General features: G+C 47.1%; 1 protein-coding gene across 3 annotated transcripts in view; it reads left to right on the top strand.

The window, feature by feature from the left end:
* The window catches only part of ESRRB (estrogen related receptor beta), a 170,573-nt gene extending 148,694 nt beyond the window's left edge, over positions 1-21,879 (top strand). For all 3 annotated transcript variants that reach the window (XM_075129794.1, XM_048855573.2, XM_048855571.2), the window contains 2 exons: positions 7,247-7,516; positions 17,496-21,879. In XM_075129794.1, coding sequence (XP_074985895.1) covers positions 7,247-7,516; positions 17,496-17,740 — 515 coding nt within the window. In that variant the 3' untranslated portion in view covers positions 17,741-21,879. The remainder of the gene's footprint in view (positions 1-7,246; positions 7,517-17,495) is intronic.
* The last annotated feature ends 436 nt before the right edge of the window (positions 21,880-22,315 follow it).

Consider the following 22,315-nt stretch of genomic DNA (forward strand, 5'->3'; position numbering starts at 1 on the left):
GCAGGTCAGCCCGCTTTCAGGCACAGAATGCCTTACCTGAAACTCTAGTTCACACTATTTTTGCAGTCATTCAGTTGCTCACAATGGCTAAGGAAAAAAACAGATGAATTTGGCAAAATGGCAGCCTCAGGATGGCCTATGACATCAAATTGACCTCTTAGTTCTCAGACCAAATCTGGGATGGGGAGGAGTTGGCTGGTTTCTTTTCATAGCTGTGATCTGTCCCATTTGTGACTGTGCTTTTTGTTTTGGGGTTTTATTCCATAGAGGGTTAGAGTTTGAGACTGACTCAGTGGGTGGGCACTTGTGGAAGAGTTCAAATCCCTGCTCCAGTGACTACTTAAGTTGTCATTGCCCCCCCACACTTGAGCAGCTGGGGACATGCGCACGGCCCTGGCAGAAATTTAGATGCCATGGGGACCTTATCAGTGGAAACTTAGGTGCCTGCAGTGTTAAGGAGCTGCTGGGAATAGGAATTTTTGCAGCTCTAAATGTTGGACTTAAAGGCTATGTCTACACTATGCAGCTTTTAGCGACACGGCTGCTGACAAAAAACTTCCACCCGCAACAAGAGCGCTCCTGCTGACAAAGCGCTGTTCACACCAGCACTTGTCATTGACAAAACTTTTGTCTTTTGGGTGTGTGTGTGTTTTTTTAAACACCTCTGAACAACAAAAGTTTTGTCTTTCACTTGCCAGTGTAGACAAAGCCTTTGGAACCTAAAGTGGCAGTTAAGTGCCTAAGCCCCCCCTCGTGAACCTAGCCCCTGGATCTCAGACACTAAGAACAAGGCGAAAGGACTAAAGATCACATCTGTCAGTCCTGTGTTAAATTAGAATGCTGTTTTTAAAATCAAGGCACAGGATTGCCTGCACTTCAGATACCAGGTCCCAGAGCAAACTCTTATTCTTTAATGTCAGCAAAATGAAACTGATTAAGCTTAAAGCCACTCTCCTGCAATCAGGAACATGAAAACATGATTTAAAAGTGTTCAGCAAACATTATTAGCTCAGTGTCCTCCCCAGCCAGCTTGGAGTCCTTGCCCTTTGGATGAGGCTCTCCTTTTTTTTTTCTCCTTCCACCCAGCCCCTCTGTCAATCACATTTGTATTTCATCTACCTTTTACATGTGCTTTTCTGCGGGACGAGGAGACTTCTCTTGAGGGACAACAACAGAGGCTGTCCCAAGGTAGCCGTTGTGCTGTTTTCACTAGGAAGCTGATAGCACCAGCACAGAATGAAATATGGCAAGTGGAGTGACAGCAGCTGTGTCTGGAGTGGCCTTAGATCCTATAATTACAGCTCCCTTTATTACCTCTGCTAATGGCCCTCCAGGATGACAGAAATGATAATAAATTAACAGATTATGAACTCCACTTGCCACAAATTATGTGTGTGGGTTTAAAAAAAAAATTCTGGGACCTCACCCTGCCAAATCACTGAAATAAAAAAACCCAAATGTCACTACATCAGCTAGGGCAAATCAAATAACTTTCCACAGGGGATATGGCAACCTGCAGCTGGAATACATGGGAAGGAAATGCATGTGTGGCTCTGTGCTAGAGGTGACCAGGTACAGTGCTAGGGTATAGCAGAGCGAACGCAGCTGCAGCACATCACGGTAGATTCCTGAATGCTTCAGTACAAGGGCATAAGCAGTAGGAGTGGTGTCAGGAAGTTGAGTGCTCAGCACCCTTCAGGACCAGGCCCTAATATAGTAGCACGGAGACAATCATGTCTCATTGCTGAAGGTTCCCCAGTGTCGTAATCTAGTGGAGGCGATTTACCTTTCATTGCTGGGTCTTTCTGAAGGCTGTGCTGGCAAACAGCACAGGTAATGCAGTCATATTGCTGGAAGTTCTTAGATGCTGTATCATTAATGCAGTTGGGCTCTGTATATTAGAGAGCTGGTCAAGGTGAAACCAATATATACCTCTCCACACAGCAATTGCAGCATCAGGGCCCTAGGCTGTATAATCTTCGGGGCTCTATCTTTCTGATTGTCAAGCAGTGCCCAGGACAACAGAGCCATGATCCTTCTACTGTAAAACAAATAAATAAAATTGGGGAACTGGGGGCCCTAGCTTGCAAGCCAGTTGCTGGCCCCCCACTGTTGTGCTTCTATGCCAGTCTGCTGGTGCAAAGCTGCTTAGTTGGCTTCCTGAGAATTCCCCTGTCACAGGGGGATCTCCAGGCAGTATAGGCCTAGTGTAGTTGGCTCTGCACCACCAGTCTTGTTTGCCTGGCCTAGGGAGCATTGCTATGGCAAAGGATGCATGACCAACAATCCCCAACTGCCATAACTATCCCTTGGGGGCCATTGTGGCTGGGTGGAAGTTAGAGCAACCCTAAATAGTGCTCTAACTTGCACCAAACAGCCTTTAGCCAGCTGCATGGGTGACATAAAACAGTTTCTTTGCTCTGTGTTGAGCAAAGCTCAGGCAGACCTGAGCAGCTAACCCTGTATCTCTATTTTTGCATTCAGTGGGGTTTTGTCTATGTACTGTTTCTTATCATTCCTGCCTCCCTAGTCTTGTTTCTTCATTGGTATAGGAGGCAACTGGTGAGTTTGCTGTGCATATAGATTAGGTCTTTATGGCCAGTAACTCTCCCAATTTTAGTCCAACTAACAGAGATTCTGGAGAATGGACAAGAACAGAGGAGATGGCTGAAGCTGGGTGTAGAGTCCATGCTGATGCAAACTGACTTGTAACCTCACACTGCTACTAACTAGCTCCAATTGAACAGGAAGCTTCCTTCTTCCTGGGGACAGGCTTGCTCACTGCTTCTAGTTCTTACCACAAATCTCGACCTAAACTCCTCGGGCCACGTTCTGATCTCAGTGACACCAGCGTAAATCCAGAGTTCACTTCGCCTGGGGTCCATGGAGTTACTTAATTTATACCAGTGTGAGATCAGAATCTGGCTCTTTAAATCACAGTTCTCTGGTAATGACTGATCTCTGAGGGGGTAAGAGAGACAGGCACAGGTGCCATAGGTCAGTGGTTCTTAACCAAGGGTCCATGTACCTCGGGGGTACACAGAGGTCTTCCAGCGGGTATGTCAACTCATCTAGATATTTGCCTAGTTTAGAACAGGCTACATGAAAAGCACTAGCACAATCAATACAAACCAAAATTTCACACTGACAGTTTATACTGCTCTGTGTACTATATCAGAGTTTTTCAACTGGGGGGGAGGATCATAATTTATTTTATAAGTATATGGTAAAAATGAGAAAGTCGGCAGGTTTTCAGTAATTGTGTGCGGTGACACTTTTGTATTTTTATGTCTGACTTTGCAAGGTGAAACTTGGGGTACACAAGACAAATCAGCCTCCTGAAAGGGGTACAGTAGTCTGGAATGGTTGAAAACTACTTGCATAGGTCCATCTAATATACACAGTTCATTTCCAGCGAGCATACTTTCTAGCAGTTTTCCACAAGTGCTTGCCATTTGTACAGGCCATGAAGGAGGCACTGTATGTAACAATACAATGGCAGTATAGGAAGCAGGCCACATTTCGCTCTTACGTGGGTGCCTGTTGTAGTCAATGGAGAGCATGCCTGTGTGAAAGGGGAATTTAGACCAGCAGCTGCAGGTGGGATGGGAGTTAGGGTGCAGAGGCGACACTTTGGCGAGAATGACTGAGCCCAGGGGGAATCAGAACCCAGCAGGAGGTGGGGTTCCACGGTGTGTTTTGAAGAGAAAGTTTAGGACACAGTTCTGTGCAGGAGCAAAGGGGGCTGTTTCTGATGGTGCTGGCATAGTGGGGAAAGGATGTACTGCCTGCTGGGACTGGGGACAAGTAGGTCAAGCTGGAGATGTCATGGATGACATCGTGGGAAGACTGGTGATTAATAAGGTGTACTTACAGAGGTGGATGCGTCTGAGCATTGCTCTGGGAGGCCAAAGGAATCAAAGCAATGCACAAGATCCATAGAGAGCAGGATGGACTTTGTACACGCACCTGCAAAGCCACATACTGTGCACACCAGCAGCTGCAAAGAAAGGAAATAACTTGGAAGAACTGATTGACACTATCCAAAAAGAAAAGCAGGAAGAAATTCTGTGTGTCTGGGCCCCATTACCAGATGGCTGAACACCTCAAAATCTTCACCATATTTATTGTCACAACACCTCTTTTAGGGAGAGAAGTGCTATCATCCCCATTTTACAGATTGGGAACTGAGGCAGAGAGACTAAGCAACTGACCCAGGACAGCTGTGAGAGTTGAATCTAGGGCCCTCAAGGCTAGAGCCCGAAGCACTGGACCAGCCTTCCTTTCCGTAGCTGAATGAATGGATAATGCCACAGTAGTTGGACTGAGGGTAGGAATGGGGAGTGCAGATAGGAGAGAGAGAGAGGCTATAAACTTTGGGAACCGAAGCTATAACTACTCTGCACAGCAGACGTCCTCTCTCCCAGAGGGGATAGCATCAGCTCCACATGCAGTAGAGGGCAGTGTCAGCAAGGTGTCAGGAGATCAGGAGCCTGATACGCACTTCACCTCAGCCCATTCTCCCATTTACTCAGAATACTGCCTTCAAGGGCTGGGGTAAAGGGGACTGTATACTAACTGCCGAGGAGGGGCTGAGGACAATGAAGAGGCAGATCTAAGAGAAATAGATTTTTTAAAAGAAGGAACCCATATGTTACTGTTCTCTTGGCTGTGACAGCCTGCAGTAGGGGGCACCAAACTTTACTAATGTGAAAACTGAACCCTCCAGGACCTCCACGCACTCCTGGCGGAGCACAGCTAACTCAAGAACGCAGCAGGTCCTTCCTATACAAATATATCCAAGGCCTGGAACAGGCCTGGATTGTTATCTGGAGAGAAGCCTGTGGCAATGGGGATTCTGCGCGAGCATCCCTCGCATAATGATGATAGACCAGACGCTGTTGGGCAGATAGCTCTCAGCTAGGGATTCAATCTAACTCATTTCACTCTCTATTCCAGCTTGTCTCCCTGGTGGTCTTTAGCTGTTCCCTTATTCCCTCTGGCACTCCTCCCCAATGGATTATCGATTCCTCCCTCCCACGCACTGCTACCCCCAGACCTCTCACACACACACACACACACACAACACGTGACAGCTGATTGGTATCTGTTAATTAATGTAGCCTGGGGCCTCTTTTCTATTCAGGGGCCTGATAAGGGAAATTGGATGTCCAAGGGCTGCCATGCCATTATCACCCTTTTCTTCCCCTGGCAACACAAACACAAAACATGGCGTAGTGATAAATAAATAAGACTAACCCATCCCTCTGCCCTCACTTCCTTGGGCTGAGATAGCACAGATAGAAAAACAGAACCCACAATCGGTCAATACAGCAATCACCAGCTCTTTTGTTAATTGCTGACTTGATAACAAGAGAAATCAAATGATCACTGCAGTGGCTGGTGACCTGGGCCCAGACACAGCGACGTGAGCGGTGAAGGCTGTGGGAATAAAGGGCATCTCACTGCACACAGTTTGCAGCCTGCCGGGCTAGGGAGTCTCAGAGGCAGAGGCTAATGAGCTCAGACAGGGCTGCAGGAGGAGAGTGATCCAGGGGCAGAGGATGCTGAGTTATGAGAGAAAACTGGAGGGAAAAAAAAAGCCAGTGTTGGAGAGAGAGGCAGCAGCCTGAAGGTGAGAGAGGGGAGAGAATGCTACACCAAGTCTTAGGTGTTCCTGCTGCTTAGAAATACCCAGGCCTTCCCATTTCAACTCAGTGCTGTGAAACTCTATTGCCAGGACAGGCTGCCCTAGTGCTGCCCAAGTGTAAACAGAGACAGACACCCCGCTCAGGTCTCTGTCAGGGTGGACAGGGACACTACATACCGTGATTTCTGACAAATAGACGCAGGGCAACTGTGTCCATTCAGGATCCAATGTCAGGCTGCTACAGAGCCTGAGGCCATCTCTGCCATATCGCTCCTTTATCTGAGGCTCCAGCAGAGTTTTTCCTCATTGCTTTTCTGATGAGGTCTGATCATTTCTGGAGAAATCTTTCTCAAACTCCCTTTTATGTCAGACACTGGAGCAGAGAAAGCCTCTCGTCTCACTCTCCTCTGTCACGTGGGTTGTGAACTCACTCTTCTTTTGGTGTGAGCAGTGCTTTGTGCCTCCCAGTTTATGGTCTTTTCGTCTGTATTTGGGGAGGGTCTGCCTCAGGTCTGCCTGTCTCTGTAGTGAGCTCTATTCATGTGGGCCAGGATCTATGTCTGTGGAGGGATCTGTACCTTCTTGCTGCTTGGTTTGTTCATACTGATGCATCTGTTGGTATTTTAGGGTTTGGTCTGGCAGCCTGAGCATTTTTCAATATTGGGTGGGGCTCTTTCACTAGAAAGCTGGAGTCGCTGAGTGCGGGGAGTCGTGATGGTCAGAAGTGGATAATGTTTTCATATGGATTTAACTTTTGATCCTCCAGTGTGCTACAGTGGAAGAGAATTTGCCACTTGGCTGAGATGGCATTTTGATCATGATGAGCTTGAAACTCAGGCAAGCGTCTTCTCTTCCTACCCCATCAGGAGTCCACTCTCTCCCTTTGGAGTGCTTCCCTGTCAAGTCAGCAGAGTTCCTGGCTGGGGTGTGGAGACAATGGGTTGCATTACATAAAATACAGCATGAGGAACAGGGAAGAAAAGTACCTACCAGGCAGTACTGCAGGAGGAACAGGGTCAGGGTACATCCCACCATGGTGTGGCCTGAGGACTTGGCTGTATTCAGGACAGCGCTGCAAGGAAAAATGGGGAACACAAAGGATGGATTCCAGGCAGGGCTTCAGGTGGACTGGGAAATAGAGAGATGGGTGAATTCCAGAGGTGCCAGACACTACATGATAGGGCCACGTAAGTACCTAGACAGGGCATGTCTACACGGCCCACAGCAGCAAGCCTTCCAGCCCAGGTCAAGAGACGTGGGTTCCCAGTACCACACTAAAAATAGCTCTGTAGACATAGCAGCTCAGACTCTGAAGCCTGGGGGGAAGGAGGTGGCATTAGAGCTCCAGCCCAGGCCACAACTTCAGAGCACTGTCTCCACAGCAGTTTTTGAGTGCTAGCAGGAGCCCCACAAACCCAAGGACGTTGACCAGAGCTGGCAGGCTCACCACAGGCTTTGGAGAGGTGCTCAGAGATTCCATGTAATGAGCAGGGGATTGGGAAGATGGAGTGACTCCCAGAAAAACTGGGGAGCTGTGGGGGATACAGCCTTTGGAGCCCATCCCAGTTTGACCCTGCTTGTCGTTTGCCCTGCCAGGTTTCTCAAATCTCTCCCTGGGAGACCAGATGAGCCTCCTGCAGAGCGCCTGGATGGAGATCCTCATCCTGGGCATTGTGTACCGCTCACTGCCCTACGAGGACAAGCTGGTCTATGCCGAGGACTACATAATGGATGAGGAGCACTCGCGCCTCACGGGGCTGCTGGAGCTCTACATGGCCATCCTGCAGCTGGTGCGCCGGTACAAGAAGCTGAAGGTGGAGAAGGAGGAGTTTGTCACACTCAAGGCCCTGGCCCTTGCCAACTCAGGTAAAGCCATGACCCGGTCTGGTGTGAGGCTCAGGGAGCCAAGGCCAACATGGATCTAGCATTCTAAGATGCTCCTGAGGAGTCAGAGGACTAGTGCCTGGCAATGCTCTGCCTCCTGGTAACAATGAGTCTCTCCAGTGGGTCTAACACAGCACCCACTCTCCCACACTGTTTTTCCTTCAGTTTAGAAGAGAATTGAGTACCTGGTGGAAATGTAGGCCTTATCTCCAGGGGGTCTGGAAATAGAGTATTGACCCTTTTCCCTCTTAGAATGCTGCTCCCAATATGGGCCCTGGTTGGAGAGGAATGACTGGCTGGGACAGGAGTTGAGGTATGAAATATGAGCCCTTTCACTCGCGAGTCCCCAGCTCCAATCTGACCTCAAGTTTGTTGAGAGAAGGGACTGGCTGGCTTTGGGAGACAGAACTACTGAATATGGAGCTTTTTCCCACTAGTGTACTGGATCCAATCAGACCTAGGTCAGGGGGACAGGCTGGATCAGGGAATGGGATATGGAACCCTTTACCTTGAAGTCACCAGTTCCCATTCAAGCCCAGGTCAGAGGGAGCCAGATGGCTCTTGGAAAATGGGATTCAGCACTTTTTGTTTCAAAGGCCCTGTCTGAATCTGGTCCAACTCAGTGGTGACTAGAGAGAAGTCAGACTGTAAAATCAGATTTTATACCCTACTCAAATGTATGGGTGTATGCTGGCCAGTGTGAAATTAGTTGAGAGTTCCAATCCCAGTTGACAAGTGGCTACAACACCAAAACCACCACTACAGTCGGCACTGACTGTCCCCCTTCGTTAGCAGCCTCACCAGAGAAGCCAAGGTCTGAACAGGCCACGGAGAGTAAACTCCACTTTAGCCAGAAAATGGGGAGAGGCCCTCCAGAGCAGAGTGAGGTGCACTGGTTGGGATTAGGGCAGAGAAAGCTTGCCCCAAATCATAACAGATAGTGTGTGCTATGTTAATACTGCCCATGCAGCTGAAAAGGTTGCTACTCGCACATCTGTCCACCAGGGAACAGTGAAAGTCATCAGAGCTAAAGCTACTGCATGATGAGACCTGCATGCCTAAGCTTTCAGAGATTCATAGAGCTTAAGGCCAGATGGAGCCATTAGATCATCTAGTCCAGTGGTTCTCAACCAGAGCTCTGAGGTCCCCTGTGGGGCCACGAGCAGGTTTCAGGAGGCCCATCAAGCAGGGCCAGCATTAGATTTTCTGGGGCCTAGGGCAGAAACCCAAAGCCCCACTGCATGGGGCTGATGCCCCGAGGCCTGCCACCTGGGGCTCAAGCCAAAGCCTAAGCCTGAGCAACTTAGCTTTGCAGGGCTTTGCGGGGACCCCTGGAGTGTGGGGATCCAGGCAGTTGCCCTGCTTGTTACCCCCTAATGCCAGCCCTGGCTTTTATATGCAGAAAAAATATGTTGTGGCACAGCTGGGTTGTGGGGTTTTTGTAGCCTGTTGGGAGGAGCCTCAGAAAGGAAAAAGGTTGAGAACCCCTGGTCTATAACACAGGCCATTTAACTTTACCCAGTTATTCTGCCTTGAGCTCAATGAGCTGTGTTTGTAATAGTCTAAAGCATAGCTTCCAGAAAGGCATCCAGTCTTGAAGATATCAAGAACTGGAGAATCCACCACTTCACTGTGTAGCTGGTTCCATGGTTAATCACCCTCACTGTTAACAGTTTGGCCTTACTTTCTCACATGAATTTGTCTGGCTTCAGCTTCCAGCTATTGGTTCATGTTATGCCTTTCTCAACTAGATTAAAGAGCCCTTTAGTGCCTGGTATTTTCTCCCCGGGAAGGTACTCATACAGCTTAATCAAGTCATCTCTCAAACTTATTTTGGTAAGCTAAACCAATCAAGCTGTTTAATCTCTCACTGTAAGGCATTTTTTTCAGTCCTTGAATAATTTTGTGGCTCTTTTCTACATCCTCTTCAATTTCTCAACCTTCTTTTTAAAATGTGGACACCAGAACTGTATGCATTATTCCAGTTGGTTTCCCCAGTGCTGTAACAGAGGTAAAGTCCTCCCCCTGCTCACTACTCCTGTTTATAAGACCACATTGGCCCTTTTTGCCATAGCTTTGGAGTGGCAGCTCACGTTGAACTGCTTATGACCCTCTAAATTATTTTCAGAATCACTGCTCTCCAGGATACAATCCCCCATTCTAGCAGTATTGCCTGCATTCTTTGTCCCTACATGGATAACTTGACATTTGGCTGTATTAAAAGGCATTTTGTTTCAATGGTTGCTCTGTATGACCACACGGTCCTCATCATTAGTTACCACTCTGACAATCTGTATCACCCACAAGTTGTATCAGCAGTGATTTTATATTTACTGCCAGATCATTGATGAAAATGTTGAACAGCATCAGGCCTAGTTCCAATCACTGCAGAACCCCATTTGAAGATGATTCCCCATTGACAACTACTTTTTGAGATCTGTCAGTTAGCCAGTTAACATGCTTTATTGCTATCCTACAGTGCTAATTTTTTAATCAGTGTTGTGTACTACTAAGTCAAACACCTTACAAAAGTCTACGTCTATTTTTTCTATGCAGTTACCTTTATCAGCCAAACTTGCAATCTCACCAAAGAACAAAATCAGGTTTGTCTGACATGCCTTATTTTCCATAAAATAATGCTGACTGTCAAATGTTATATTCCTATTCTTTATTAATGGAATCCTGAATCAGCTTTTCCATTATTTTTCTTGGGATTGAACTCAGGATAACTCGCCTGTAATTCCGAGTCATCACACTTGGTCTTTTTGAATATTGGCATATTAGCATTCTTCCAGTCTTCTGGACTTTCCCTGGTATTACAAGATTTATTAAAAAATTATCAGTGAGCCAGAAAGCTCCTGAGCCAAATATTTTAGGATTGTTGGGTACAAGTTATCTGGGCCTTCTTATTTAAATTTTAAATTTTAAAAATGTTCATGCCTAGATGTTGTCTAACGTTGTCCTCAGTTACTCAGGGACTGAAAAGTAGTTCTTCATCCTCAGATAATGAGATTACATCATTCTGCTTCTTTCCAAATACAGAACAGAAATATTTATTGAATACTTCTGCCTTTTCTGCATCATTATTAACAAGTGCACAATTTCCACATAGTAATGGAGTACTGTTGCTAGATTTTTTGTTCCCTAATATACTTTTTAAATAAACCTTCATTATTGTCCTTAGCCCGACAGCCATAGATTTTTCTCTGATGTCCTTAGTTTCCCTTATCAATTTTCTGCACTTCATCACTTCTAATTTATATTGATTGCCATCTATTTCCCTCTTTTTCCATTTGTTATGAGTTGCTTTTATATTTCTAATTGCTGCCTTCACTTTGCACTGGACCAGGATGGGCTTTTAGCCACAGTGGACCTCTTTCTTGATTGTGGCTTTTTGGCAATCTACTAAACTCTTTATGAAGAAATAGCCTCTAACCTAAAAGGAAGGTCCCTGCATTACACTGGGAGCAGAAACCAGAGCAGTGATGTGAAGGAAGCTACAGGCCCTAACACCCACCCAGTTGGGCTGAAGTGCTAAGGAGTACCACAGGAGGTTGTTTTGTGGGCTATACTCTAAGTGGGGACATATGAGCTCGATGCTGCCATCAGGGTTTTTTGCAATAGGCGCTTCAGTACTCAGTGTTGCTCTCTCTCTCTTGACCATGCTCATGCCTGGGGCATAAGCAGGGCAATGCCCAGCTCAGGATGCTGGAGCAGACAGTCTGTGGGGTCAGTTACAGTGTGTGAGATCTCCCTGCATGCCTCTGTTTTTTTCCTGTGGAAAAAATAGGATGTGATCATGTAACTAAAAACTGCATCACAATCTATACACACAGGCGTATGAATTAAGGTTGCACAGCTGACCTTAGGCTGGCATTTTTAAACTTTTTAGTACTTGACTTAACCTTAATGTCCTTGTAATGTCACTATGGACTCAATTTCCATCTCGAGGGGCACACTTGCACAAATGCAGGGACACACATAAATGCCTTCATGCAAATGGCCAACACCTGCACCTACAGATGTACCTCTGAGCCAGTCCCCAACTCTACTAATCATGAGCTAATTCAGTTTAAACTAAGTGGAAGGATAAACAAAAATAAGTCTGCAACTAGGGACTTTGATTTCAAAAGGGCAAACTTAAGGGAATTAGTTAGGGAAGTGGACTGGACTGAAGAACTCAAGGATATGAATGTACAGGGGGCTTGGAATTACTTTGCCAAGTTGCAGAAGCTATCTGAAACCTGCATCCCAAGCACAGGGTGGGAGGAAATTCAACCAAACTGGATGAGCAAGCACCTCCAAGAGGTTATTAAGAGAAAGCCGAAAGCCTACAAGGAATGGAAGATGGGACAGATCAGCAAGGAAAGCTACCTCCTTGAGAACAGAAAGTTTAGGGAAAAAGTGACAACTGCCAAAAGCCAAATAGAGTTGGACACCTGTAGATGAGGGGAAAGCAGTGGATGTGTTGTTCCTTGACTTTAGCAAAGCTTTTGATACGGTCTCCCACAGTATTCTTGAGGGAAGTTAAAGAAGTATGGGCTGGATGAATGGACTATAAGGTGGATAGAAAGCTGGCTAGATAGCCAGGCTCAACAGGTAGTGATCAATGGCTCCATGTCTAGTTGGCAGCCGGTATCAAGCGAAGTGCCCCAAGGGTCAGTCCTGGGGCTGGTCTTGTTCAATATCTTCATTAATGTTCTGGAGGATGGCGTGAACTGCACCCTCAGCAAGTTTGCAGATGACACTAAACTGGGAGGAGTGGTAGATATGCTGGAGGGTAGGGATAGGATACAGAGGGACCTAGACAAATTAGAGGATTGGGCCAAAAGAAATCTGATGAGGTTCAACAAGGACAAGTGCAGAGTCCTGCACTTAGGACAGAAGAATCCCATGCATCGCTACAGACTAGGGACCGAATGGCTAGGCAGCAGTTCTGCAGAAAAGGACCTAGGGGTTACAGTGGACAAAGAAGCTGGATATATGAGTCAACAGTGTGCCCTTGTTGCCAAGAAGGCTAACGGCATTTTGGGCTGTATAAGAAGGGGCATTGCCAGCAGATCAAGGGACATGATCATCCCCCTCTATTCAACATTGATGAGGCCTCATCTGGAGTACTGTGTCCAGTTTTGGGCCCCACACTACAAGAAGGAAGTGGAAATATTGGAAAGCGTCCAGCAGAGGGCAACAAAAATGATTAGGGGACTGGAACACATGATTTATGAGGAGAGGCTGAGGGAACTGGGATTGTTTAGTCTGCAGAAGAGTAGACTAAGGGGGGATTTGATTGCTGCTTTCAACTACCTGAAAGGGGCTTCCAAAGAGGATGGATCTAGACTGTTCTCAGTGGTAGCAGATGACAGAACAAGGAGTAAGGGTCTCAAGTTGCAGTGGGGGAGGTTTAGGTCGGATATTAGGAAAAACTTTTTCACCAGGAGGGTGGTAAAGCACTGAATGCGTTACCTAGGGAGGTGGTGGAATCTCCTTCCTTTGAGGTTTAAGGTCAGGCTTGACAAAGCCCTGGCTAGAATGATTTAGTTGGTGTTGGTCCTGCTTTGAGCAGGGGGTTGGACTAGATGACCTCCTGAGGTCCCTTCCAACCCTGATTTTCTAAGACTCTATGATCGCAAAGGAAACTAAAGCCAATAGTAAAAGGTTATATAGCTATATAAACAAAAAGAAAATAAGGAAAGAAGAAGTGGGGTTGCTGAGCACTGAGGATAGGGAGGAGATGAAAGATAATCTAGGCATGGCCCTCTGTTTTTAATAAGGCTAATAAGAGCTTTGGGAATAGTGGCTAATGGGAGTGAGGATATGGAAGTAGAAATTACCACATCCGAGGTGGAAGTCAAACTCAAACAGCTTAATGGGACCAAATGAGGGGACCCAGATAATCTCCACAGAAGAATACTAAAGGAACTGCCACATGAAATTACAAGCCCACTAGCAAGGATTTTTAATGAATCTGTAAACTGGGGGGATGGTCATACCCTTTACCTGGAGAATTGCTAATACAGTACCTATTTTTAAGAAAGAGGAAAAAAGTGATCTGGGAAACTACAGGCCTGTTAGTTTGACCTCAATTATAGGCAAGGTCTTGGCACAAATTTTGAAAGAGAAAATAATTAAGGATATAGAGATAAACAGTAATTAGGCTAAAATACAACATGGTTTTACAAAAGTTAGATCATGCCAGATTAACCTGATCTCCTCCTCTGAGCAGATAACTGAATTTTTAGTAAAAGGAAATGCAGTAGATTTAATCTACCTGGATTCCAGTAAGGCATTTGATATAGTTCCACATGGGAAATTATTAGTTAAATTGGAAAAGATGGGGATTAATGAGCGAATTGAAAGGTGGCTAAAGAACTGGTTAAAAGGGAGACTACAATGGGTGATACTGAAAAGTGAACTGTCAGCCTGGAGGGAGGTTACTAGTGAAGTTCCTCAGGGATCGGTGTTGGGATCAATCTTATTTAACATTTTCATTAATGATCTTGGCACAAAAAGTGGGAGTGTGCTAATCAAATCTGTGGCTATCACAAAGTTGGGAGGTATTGCTAATATGGAGGAGGATCAGAATAGCATACAAGAAGATCTAGAGGATGTTGAAAACTGGAGTAATAGCAATGGGATAAAATGTAACAGTGCAAAATGCAATGTCATGCATGTAGGGACTAATAAGAATTTTTGCTGTAAGCTGGAGACACATCAGTTGGAAGCAACAGAGCAGGAGAAATCCTAGGTGCATTGGCTGACCACAGGATGACTGTGAGCCACCCATGTGATGCAGCCGTGAAAAAGGCTAATGCAATCCTAGAATGCATCAGGTGAGGTATTTCCAGCAGAGAGAGGGAAGTGTTATTGCCATTACATAAGGCACTGGTGAGACCTCATCTGGAATACTATGTGCAGTGCTAGTCTCCCATGTTTAATAAAGATGAATTCAAACTGGAACAGGTGCAGAGAAGGGCTACTAGGATGATCAGAGTAATGGAAAACCTACTCTACAAGAGGCAACTCAAGGAGCTTGGCTTGTTTAGCCTAACCAAACAAAGGCTGAGGGGAAATATGATTGCTCTCTATAAATAATGGAGAGGAGTTATTTATGTTAAGCACCATTGTTGACGCAAGAACAAATGGATATAAACTGGTCCTCAACAAGTTTAGGCTTGAAATTAGACGAAGGTTTCTAATGATCAAAGGAGTGAAGTTCTGGAATAGCCTTCCAAGTGGAGCAGTGGGAGCAAAAACATAACTAGCTTCAAGACTGAACCTGATCAATGCGGAAGGGCTGGTATGATGAAATTGCCTACAATGGCATGTGGTCCATCTGCAACTTCTACTAGCAAGAATCCACAGTGGCCAGAGATGGGGCACTAGCTGGGGAGGGCTCTGAGTTACTACAGAGAAATTCTTTCCCAGGTGTCTGCTTGGTGGGTCTTGCCCACATACTCATTTTCCCCAGGTCAGATTGGAAGAGATCCTGGGGTTTTTTCACCTTCCTCTGCAGCATGGGCATGGGTCAGTTGCTGGTTTAAACTCGAGTAAATCGTGGAGTCTCTTTAAATTATGATTTGAGGACTTCAATAATTCAGCCAGAGGTTATGGGTCTATTAAAAGAGGGGTGTGTGTGTGTATAGGAGTGCTAGTTTTGGTTGTACATAGTCCTGGAGGTTTCAGCACATTAAAGATTAATCTTTAATTCCTGGATACTCAAGGAGGATCCTGGAGGGTTGACACTCCTATGTGTGTGAAGTTCTGGGGCCCTCAATGTGCAGGAGGTCAGACTAGATGACCACAATGGTCCCTTCTGGCCTGAAAGTCTATGTGAAGAAGCTGAGTGATTCAGCTGAGCACAGACAGGAGATTGCTGGGAGACAGCTTCCATTGCTGGAGCCCTGGCAGATCACTGACCCTTTTTGTGTGTAAAGCTTCAAGGAGCTGCTGTGTGGGACTACTGGAGAGAAGAAGGAGTGTGGTTTTATTTGGAGAACAACAACAAATAAAGAGCAGTGAAGACCATCATTTCCCAAATACTTCATTTGAAACATCCCGGCAGGGAGCAGGTTCTGAATCGCCTGTTGCCCTGTTATTCTGTGCTGTGTGTGCCACAGTGTCGGCCGTTACCACCCAGAGCCTAAGCATTCAGAGGAATTCTAGTGCTGAGGGGCTCCCCACAGTTGAGCCCTAGTTAGTTTGGGGGATCTCATCCTGTCCGTAACCTTATCCCTTTATTCCCTGCAGCTGCCCTGCCTGAAGACATAGTGCTGAGGTGATTTGAGCACAGTTCTGCAGCAAGGGGTGAACAGTGCCACAAATTCTGTGAGGGTAGAACATGGAGACCCCTGCTCCTATGGGGCGCCAGGGTGCCAGCTTAAACTAAACTTTTGTTGTTGGGGGAGGCAATAGGCCCTGTCTACAGCAACTTCAACAGACTGGCTGTCCATTATCACACGTTCACTCTGTCCCCCCATTCACGGAGCTCTGCAGAAGTGCAGGCATGGCTCTTGCTGAATGCACACGTTAGGAGGGAGTCCTTAGATTACCATGCCGTATGCCCCTGTGGGCCACAGCCTGGCAGCCTCCCTCCTCCTTGGTGCTCTGGCAGCTGTAAAAATTCATAGCCATTGATTTTGTAATTAACAGTTTATCAATGCAATCAACGCTCGCTTGCTGATGGATTGCTGGGAAATTAATCCTGCACTGTTATTTTAGTTTTTGCAGGCCGCTGCAGATTTGGAGCTCTTCTCAGCATAGAGAAGGGCAATAGGCAGAGCGGGTTTGGGGTGCGGCTGGGTCTTTATAAAAGAAACAGAGGGGAGGAAATGGGAAATACATTGCTGCTGGGGTTCTTCGGCCTATAGAAATCAGCTGGCAAGGAGAAGCAGCGCTGTTACTCTGATTCACCTATCACACAACAGCAACCCCACTCCAAGAGTACCTGGTATATAAAGCGCAGTAAGGTACATGCTTCCACCCGATCCCACTGCCCCTAAGGGAATGAACACAGGGAGTGTGAGCTGGGGCATAGAGCTAGTGATAAGGATCAGATCTGGTGTTCTCATTTGAAGCTGACTCGCTGTATCTTTGGACAAGTCACTTAGCAGCTCCGTGCCTCAGTTTCCCCATCTGTAACACACCTCCCTCTCAGCTGGGGTTTGAGGCTTATCTGTAAAGCATACAGACTGGCAAAATACGATTGTAAGCACTCACCTCAAGGGCAAAAGCTTGCTGTTAGCAGCTGCCCATGTGCCTCAGATAGACTGTACAGCCACTCCAGTCACACTGCTCAGCAAAAGGGGGGAGCCACAAAGCAGCTGTGGAGAAAGGATAGTTTTGCTGGTTAAAAGCCACGCTGTTGCCGCTCTGTGACCCTCTGCTCCACCATGTCCTGAGCTGGGTATGGCCCTGCTAGTACTCCAGGAAGTGTTTCCGTCTCTCTGCCATCCCGAGCAGCTGCACAGCAATTAGTTCATACTGATGAAGCTCTATGGAAGTGTTAATTATACCTACTGCGATCACTCCTGATTGATGGCACAGCAGCAGCCCCTCACTGTTCATGCCACTCCCCCTCGGGAACATAGAGGGCTGGTAGGCACAGGAGTAGCCAAAGTACCCATCCTAACTTCAAGCTAGTGTCGTTCTTGCACAGCTCTCTAGCCCACCTGTAGAAGTGGTTTGGTTATAATGCAATTCACCAGCCACCCTTTGCAGCCCTACTGGCCCCTGAGCACCCACCGCTAGAGTGCTGCAAAGCCTGGCACAGGGAACCACACTGGGGGGCGCACCCACCACTTCCAGCAGCAGCCCTGCTAGCTCTTCTCACAGGGGCCCTGATGCTTCCTACCCAGGAGCTACTTTCCAGAAGCCACAGCATTGACAAAGCCTTAGATTCAAATTAAAAATGCAGTTCTGTTTTTTGACCGTTGCTCTTTGCTATCTGTCTGCCCCCTCACAGATTCCATGCACATAGAGGACATGGAGGCGGTGCAAAAACTCCAGGACCTTCTCCATGAAGCCCTGCAGGACTACGAGCTGAGTCAGCGCCACGAGGAGCCGCGGCGGGCGGGCAAGCTGCTGCTGACCTTGCCCCTCCTGCGGCAGACGGCCGCCAAAGCCGTGCAGCACTTCTACAGCATCAAACTGCAGGGCAAGGTCCCCATGCACAAACTCTTCCTAGAAATGCTAGAGGCCAAGGTCTGACAGCCCTGGTGCCAGCCCGCAGAGGCCGGGGAACAAACTAGAAACAAAGACGCAGACACAAAGCAATCCAAACAGCAGCAGGGGCCGGCTTTTATCTCCAATAATTTATTATGGAAGAATTATTTAATGTCCAGTTGTCGGCCTGCTTGCCTGCCTGCCTGCCTGTCTGCAGAATCTCATGTACAGAGGGGGAAACTCTTTTAATCAGTCACCTGTTTCTCTGTTTTTATTTTCTCTGTAGGAAGTACCAGAGCGTGCACGCGCTCTTGCACTTGCAGAAGGGGCTGAAGGGAATGTGGGCCCCTGAGCAGTTACGCTCTCTGCCCTATCCGGGCCAGCCTGTTCCCCAGCTCCCTCCACCAACTCTGGAGGGGTGATGTGGGGGGTTGAAGCAGGACATGAGGAAGAAAAGAGGCAATAGACTTCATCTCCTGGTGTTGTGAGGGAGGAGGCAGAGAGGGCAGCTCCTGCTGTTTGTCATCTCGTGCCAGCTTGCAGGCCCATGGGGCAGGTGCTTGTTTAGAGAAGAGCCTCATGGGACCTCTTCACTCGAAAACGGTTGCCTCCTGCACGCCTCTAGCCACATAGAACACATGTACATAGAGGCCCCACTTCCGATGGGGAAAGATGTTCCTGCCCATGGAAGATATTTGGCGATCTTGTACAGTGTGTCATCACGCCTGGCTATTCCACGCCTGGGGCAATCCCACATTCCCCCAGGCTTGGCAAGTGGGAGGCTACATGTTTCTGAGAATGCGAGATCCCCCCCCCCCCCTCACGGGGAGGAGCCTGACATTTTGCTCCGGTGCTGGATTCATATGATAGTCTCTGCAACCTCACCCATGGTGCTAATTAAAATCCCCCCATTTCCACCATGCAGTGCGTCAACTCAGTAAATAGTCCTTCCCCCACTCATGTGACACAAATACCTGTCTGCAATAATGGGGCCCAAATGTAAATACCCCCCTCTCCCACCCAAGGATTACCCATCCATTTTTGAGAGAATGGATGTTTGCCCCCAGAGATGCTGGGACTTTACTCCACCCACTAGTTGGGAACAAAGGGAACTGTCCTTTGGAGAAAACTATGTACCGCAGGCCTAGGAAGCTGCCAGTTGATGCCAACTGAAAACACATTTAAATGGAGTCATTTAATCCCTGACTCCCACATACAATTGGCCATGTCCCTTGCCTCCCTTCCACCCCAAAAATAATCAACAGCCCATCTCAGAATGCTCTGTGGCCTCGTGAGGCCTCATGGGGCTGGCTCCAAAAGAAAATATTTCTTTTCAGGAAACTTTCATGGGGAAGGGTTTGTGCCTGTCCCACTCCCCACCTTTAACCAGGTTTCTAGAATGGCTTTTGAGGTGGGAACTACCACAACTCCAGCCGTCAGAGGGGAACTTCGGTGGCTGAAGAAATCGGGGAAGGAGTTTCAGTGACTACCTTTTCTAGGGCACTTGTTCAAAGCCAGCCCGACACAGTGATGGCTCAAAATTATCTTCTGGCACCAGATTTGGGGAGGGAGGGCGAAGAGTCTTGGTTAATTTATGCATCCTAAACCTACCAGCACGACTGGCACTCAGTGAGCCCTTGCTGGCAGTCTGAGGAGAAAGGCCATGAACTGACTGAGCAGGTCATCCCCTAGAAGTAGCACCTCTGAGGCAAGGCTGAGGCACATTAGCACACAGTATCGTGGAGCTTGATCTCCATGAGAGCAGCAGGCATCATTGTCCAGGACTGTCATTCAAACTACATTTGCCACTGCTACACTCACTCCCTTTCTGGATCAACCACGTTAGAGAACAGACAGAACCACCCAATACAAGGCTCAGGTGGGAGAGCCAGCAGCCACTTGGGAGATGTGCATCCACTTCCTCAAGGCCAAGAATGGACAGCAGCCTTGTGCTTGGAACAGACTCCGGTGCTGATCACCAGCTGCTCTCGAAACAGACTTCAGCTGTATAAAACATCCATGTAATGCTCCGTGACCTGAGCTGGGAAACACGTATGGTTGGCGTGTAGCCAGCTCTGAGTACATGCTGCATTTTGGCAGCTGGTTCTGGCTGTGTAGCATCAGGTAATTTTACGCACAAGCTGGGATGGACTCTACCCAGCACTGTGGCCAACACCCTGGATTCACTTCCTGTCAATGCCACTTCCACCTGGAGCTCTGCAGGCAGCTGCACTGATCTGTGTTCTGAGCGAGCATGGCCATGCCTCTTTTCTGTGCACAGCACCCAGGTACAGACCTGGCTGTAGAGGCCCTCAGAAGCGGTTAACATCAGTGGCCTCAGCCACAGGTCCCTGGAAGGAGCCTTCTCTTTGTTGCAAAAGGGCTTGTCCTACAGTGCTACTGGTGGGACCATTTTTGAGTCACTAAGGGAAAGTTGAGCCCCACAGGAGGGAGAAGAGAGGAAGGAGGGAGCTGCTGAATCTAGGTCCCATCTCCCCAAGGCTGCTGGCTAGTTCAGCCTGAATAGTTTAGTGGTGTAATTTGTGTAGTGAGAGGGGAGTGTAAAACTTCTGAAGTGCTTTCTGCGGTTATCGCCTCACCCTTCACCCCTAATGTGCTACCATTGGAGATAAGCAGAGCCTAAAGCAGGCTGGATGGATACATGCTGCCCTCAGAAGAGCTGCAGGACTCTTTCTCCATTTTATCTGCATAATCCTTGTGCCCATCACGTCCCCTCACACTCTAAGATGACAGACCCTGGACCAAGCCATATAAGTATCTCAGTGGGCTGGAAAAACCAATCAGTGTGTTAATGAATCGCTTTGCCTCTAAGCAAGGGCTGTGATCTCTCCCCTGGAAATGCAAAGGGAACACATGCCGGGAACAAACCCCAACAGCCGCCCCACCTTCTTTAACTAGGAAACTAGGCCACAGCTCTTTAGCACGTGAGGTAGTCATAGGAAACCTACATCCAGGCTTACTCTAACCAGCCAATATGACAGCAGTACTTAAACTATGGGGATGGATGCCCAGGCGAGCAAGACAATGGCATTTGGGTTTATGGGTGTGTCACACTCCAGGCCTCTCACACTTAGAGAGCCTGGGGGGCTGCAGTTACTGCTTAGGCTAGTGTATGCTCAGCAACATCTCCCACACATGGTCAGCAATGTAACAATCTAGCCTTTAAATAGGAAAGAGGTTCTAGGACAGATGCCCTAGAAACCCTGTAGGGAATTCATGCCTTGTGTAAGAGTCATTGATCCAGTCCTGTACTACTGTAACTTCACATGGTGTAGGAGATGCTGGAATGCAAACTTGGGATGCATGTGGTTACTAAACACCTGAGATTAGTTTAAAACAAGACACAGAGGTAAGTGCCTCAACAAGTGTGCATAAGCATGAAGCCGAGTCCACCATTCATTCACACTAATGAGAGCTGCATCACACAGCTCCCACTCACTATGTACCACACACAGCAAAGCTTTGCATAGGCAGATAAACTAAATAGCAGGCAGCTGCTACAAAAGGTAGTCCTACTCAAGAGGGGACAGCGCCTCTTAGACAGTCACATTCCTCTTGGGAAACAGAGGTCTCTGGCCTCTAGAGCAAAACAAATTGCACAGGGATCAATTCAGATAAATGGTGAAACGCTGCATGGAACTATGTTTCTGGGCAAACACGGGCATTACCTTACAGTGAAACTATGACGCTACGGAAGAAACACTGAATCACAGCCTGGCAGTATAGTTCATGCCGAACAGGGGGCATTATTCTCTCTCATTAACCTGACTGCATCAATTTTTGAACTATTACAAACATATTATAAAATCATGCTGCACCAGAAAATATGTAGGAAACGATTAAAGGAAAAGTCACTGAGAAAGACCCTAAAATGTAACTGGTTGAGCTGAGAAAGAGCTTCCACTGGGTATCCACAAGCTGCAACCAGACACATGGTCAAAGTCCACCCTGTTTCTGTGGCTGCGATTATATGGGGAAGCCGGAGGGAGAGTGAGGCTGTACGAATGATGCAGGGAGTTATAGTCAGACAGTGCAATAAACAGTATCTATTTTACTCAACTATTATCTGCTCCTGAAAAACTGTTAAATAAATAAATTGTATTCTTGTGGTACAGGGCATTTCAAACAAAACAAGAAATAAAACACAGACATGTACAAACTAAGCCAGCCAAGGTGATGTTTATTGGGTTTCTGAAATGCTCCTTCCCCCTTTGCTGAGGGGAGGTGGCATTTTGCAGTGCACTATAGGGAAACTATACCCATTTCACTTTGTATAGAGCACTATGATAAAAGGTTTAGAACAGACTGAACTATGAGAAAAGATTAAAATAAAACTGGGCATGTTTAATCTTGAGAAAAGATGCCTGAAGGAGGATCTGATAACAAGTCTTTAACTATGTTTAAAGGGGGTTATACATGGACTGTGGTCAATTGTTATCCATGTCCACTGAAGGTACGTCAAGTAGTAATGGGCTTAATCTGCAACAAGGGAGATTTAGGATAGATATTAGGAAAAGCTTTCTAACTATAACACAGCAGGGCACAGATTATCCAACAAGTTTTTGGAATGTATTGGAGACAATTTTTTATTTCAGAAGG

Source organism: Caretta caretta, chromosome 6, assembly GCF_965140235.1.
Source record: "Caretta caretta isolate rCarCar2 chromosome 6, rCarCar1.hap1, whole genome shotgun sequence".
NCBI lineage: Eukaryota > Metazoa > Chordata > Testudines > Cheloniidae > Caretta > Caretta caretta.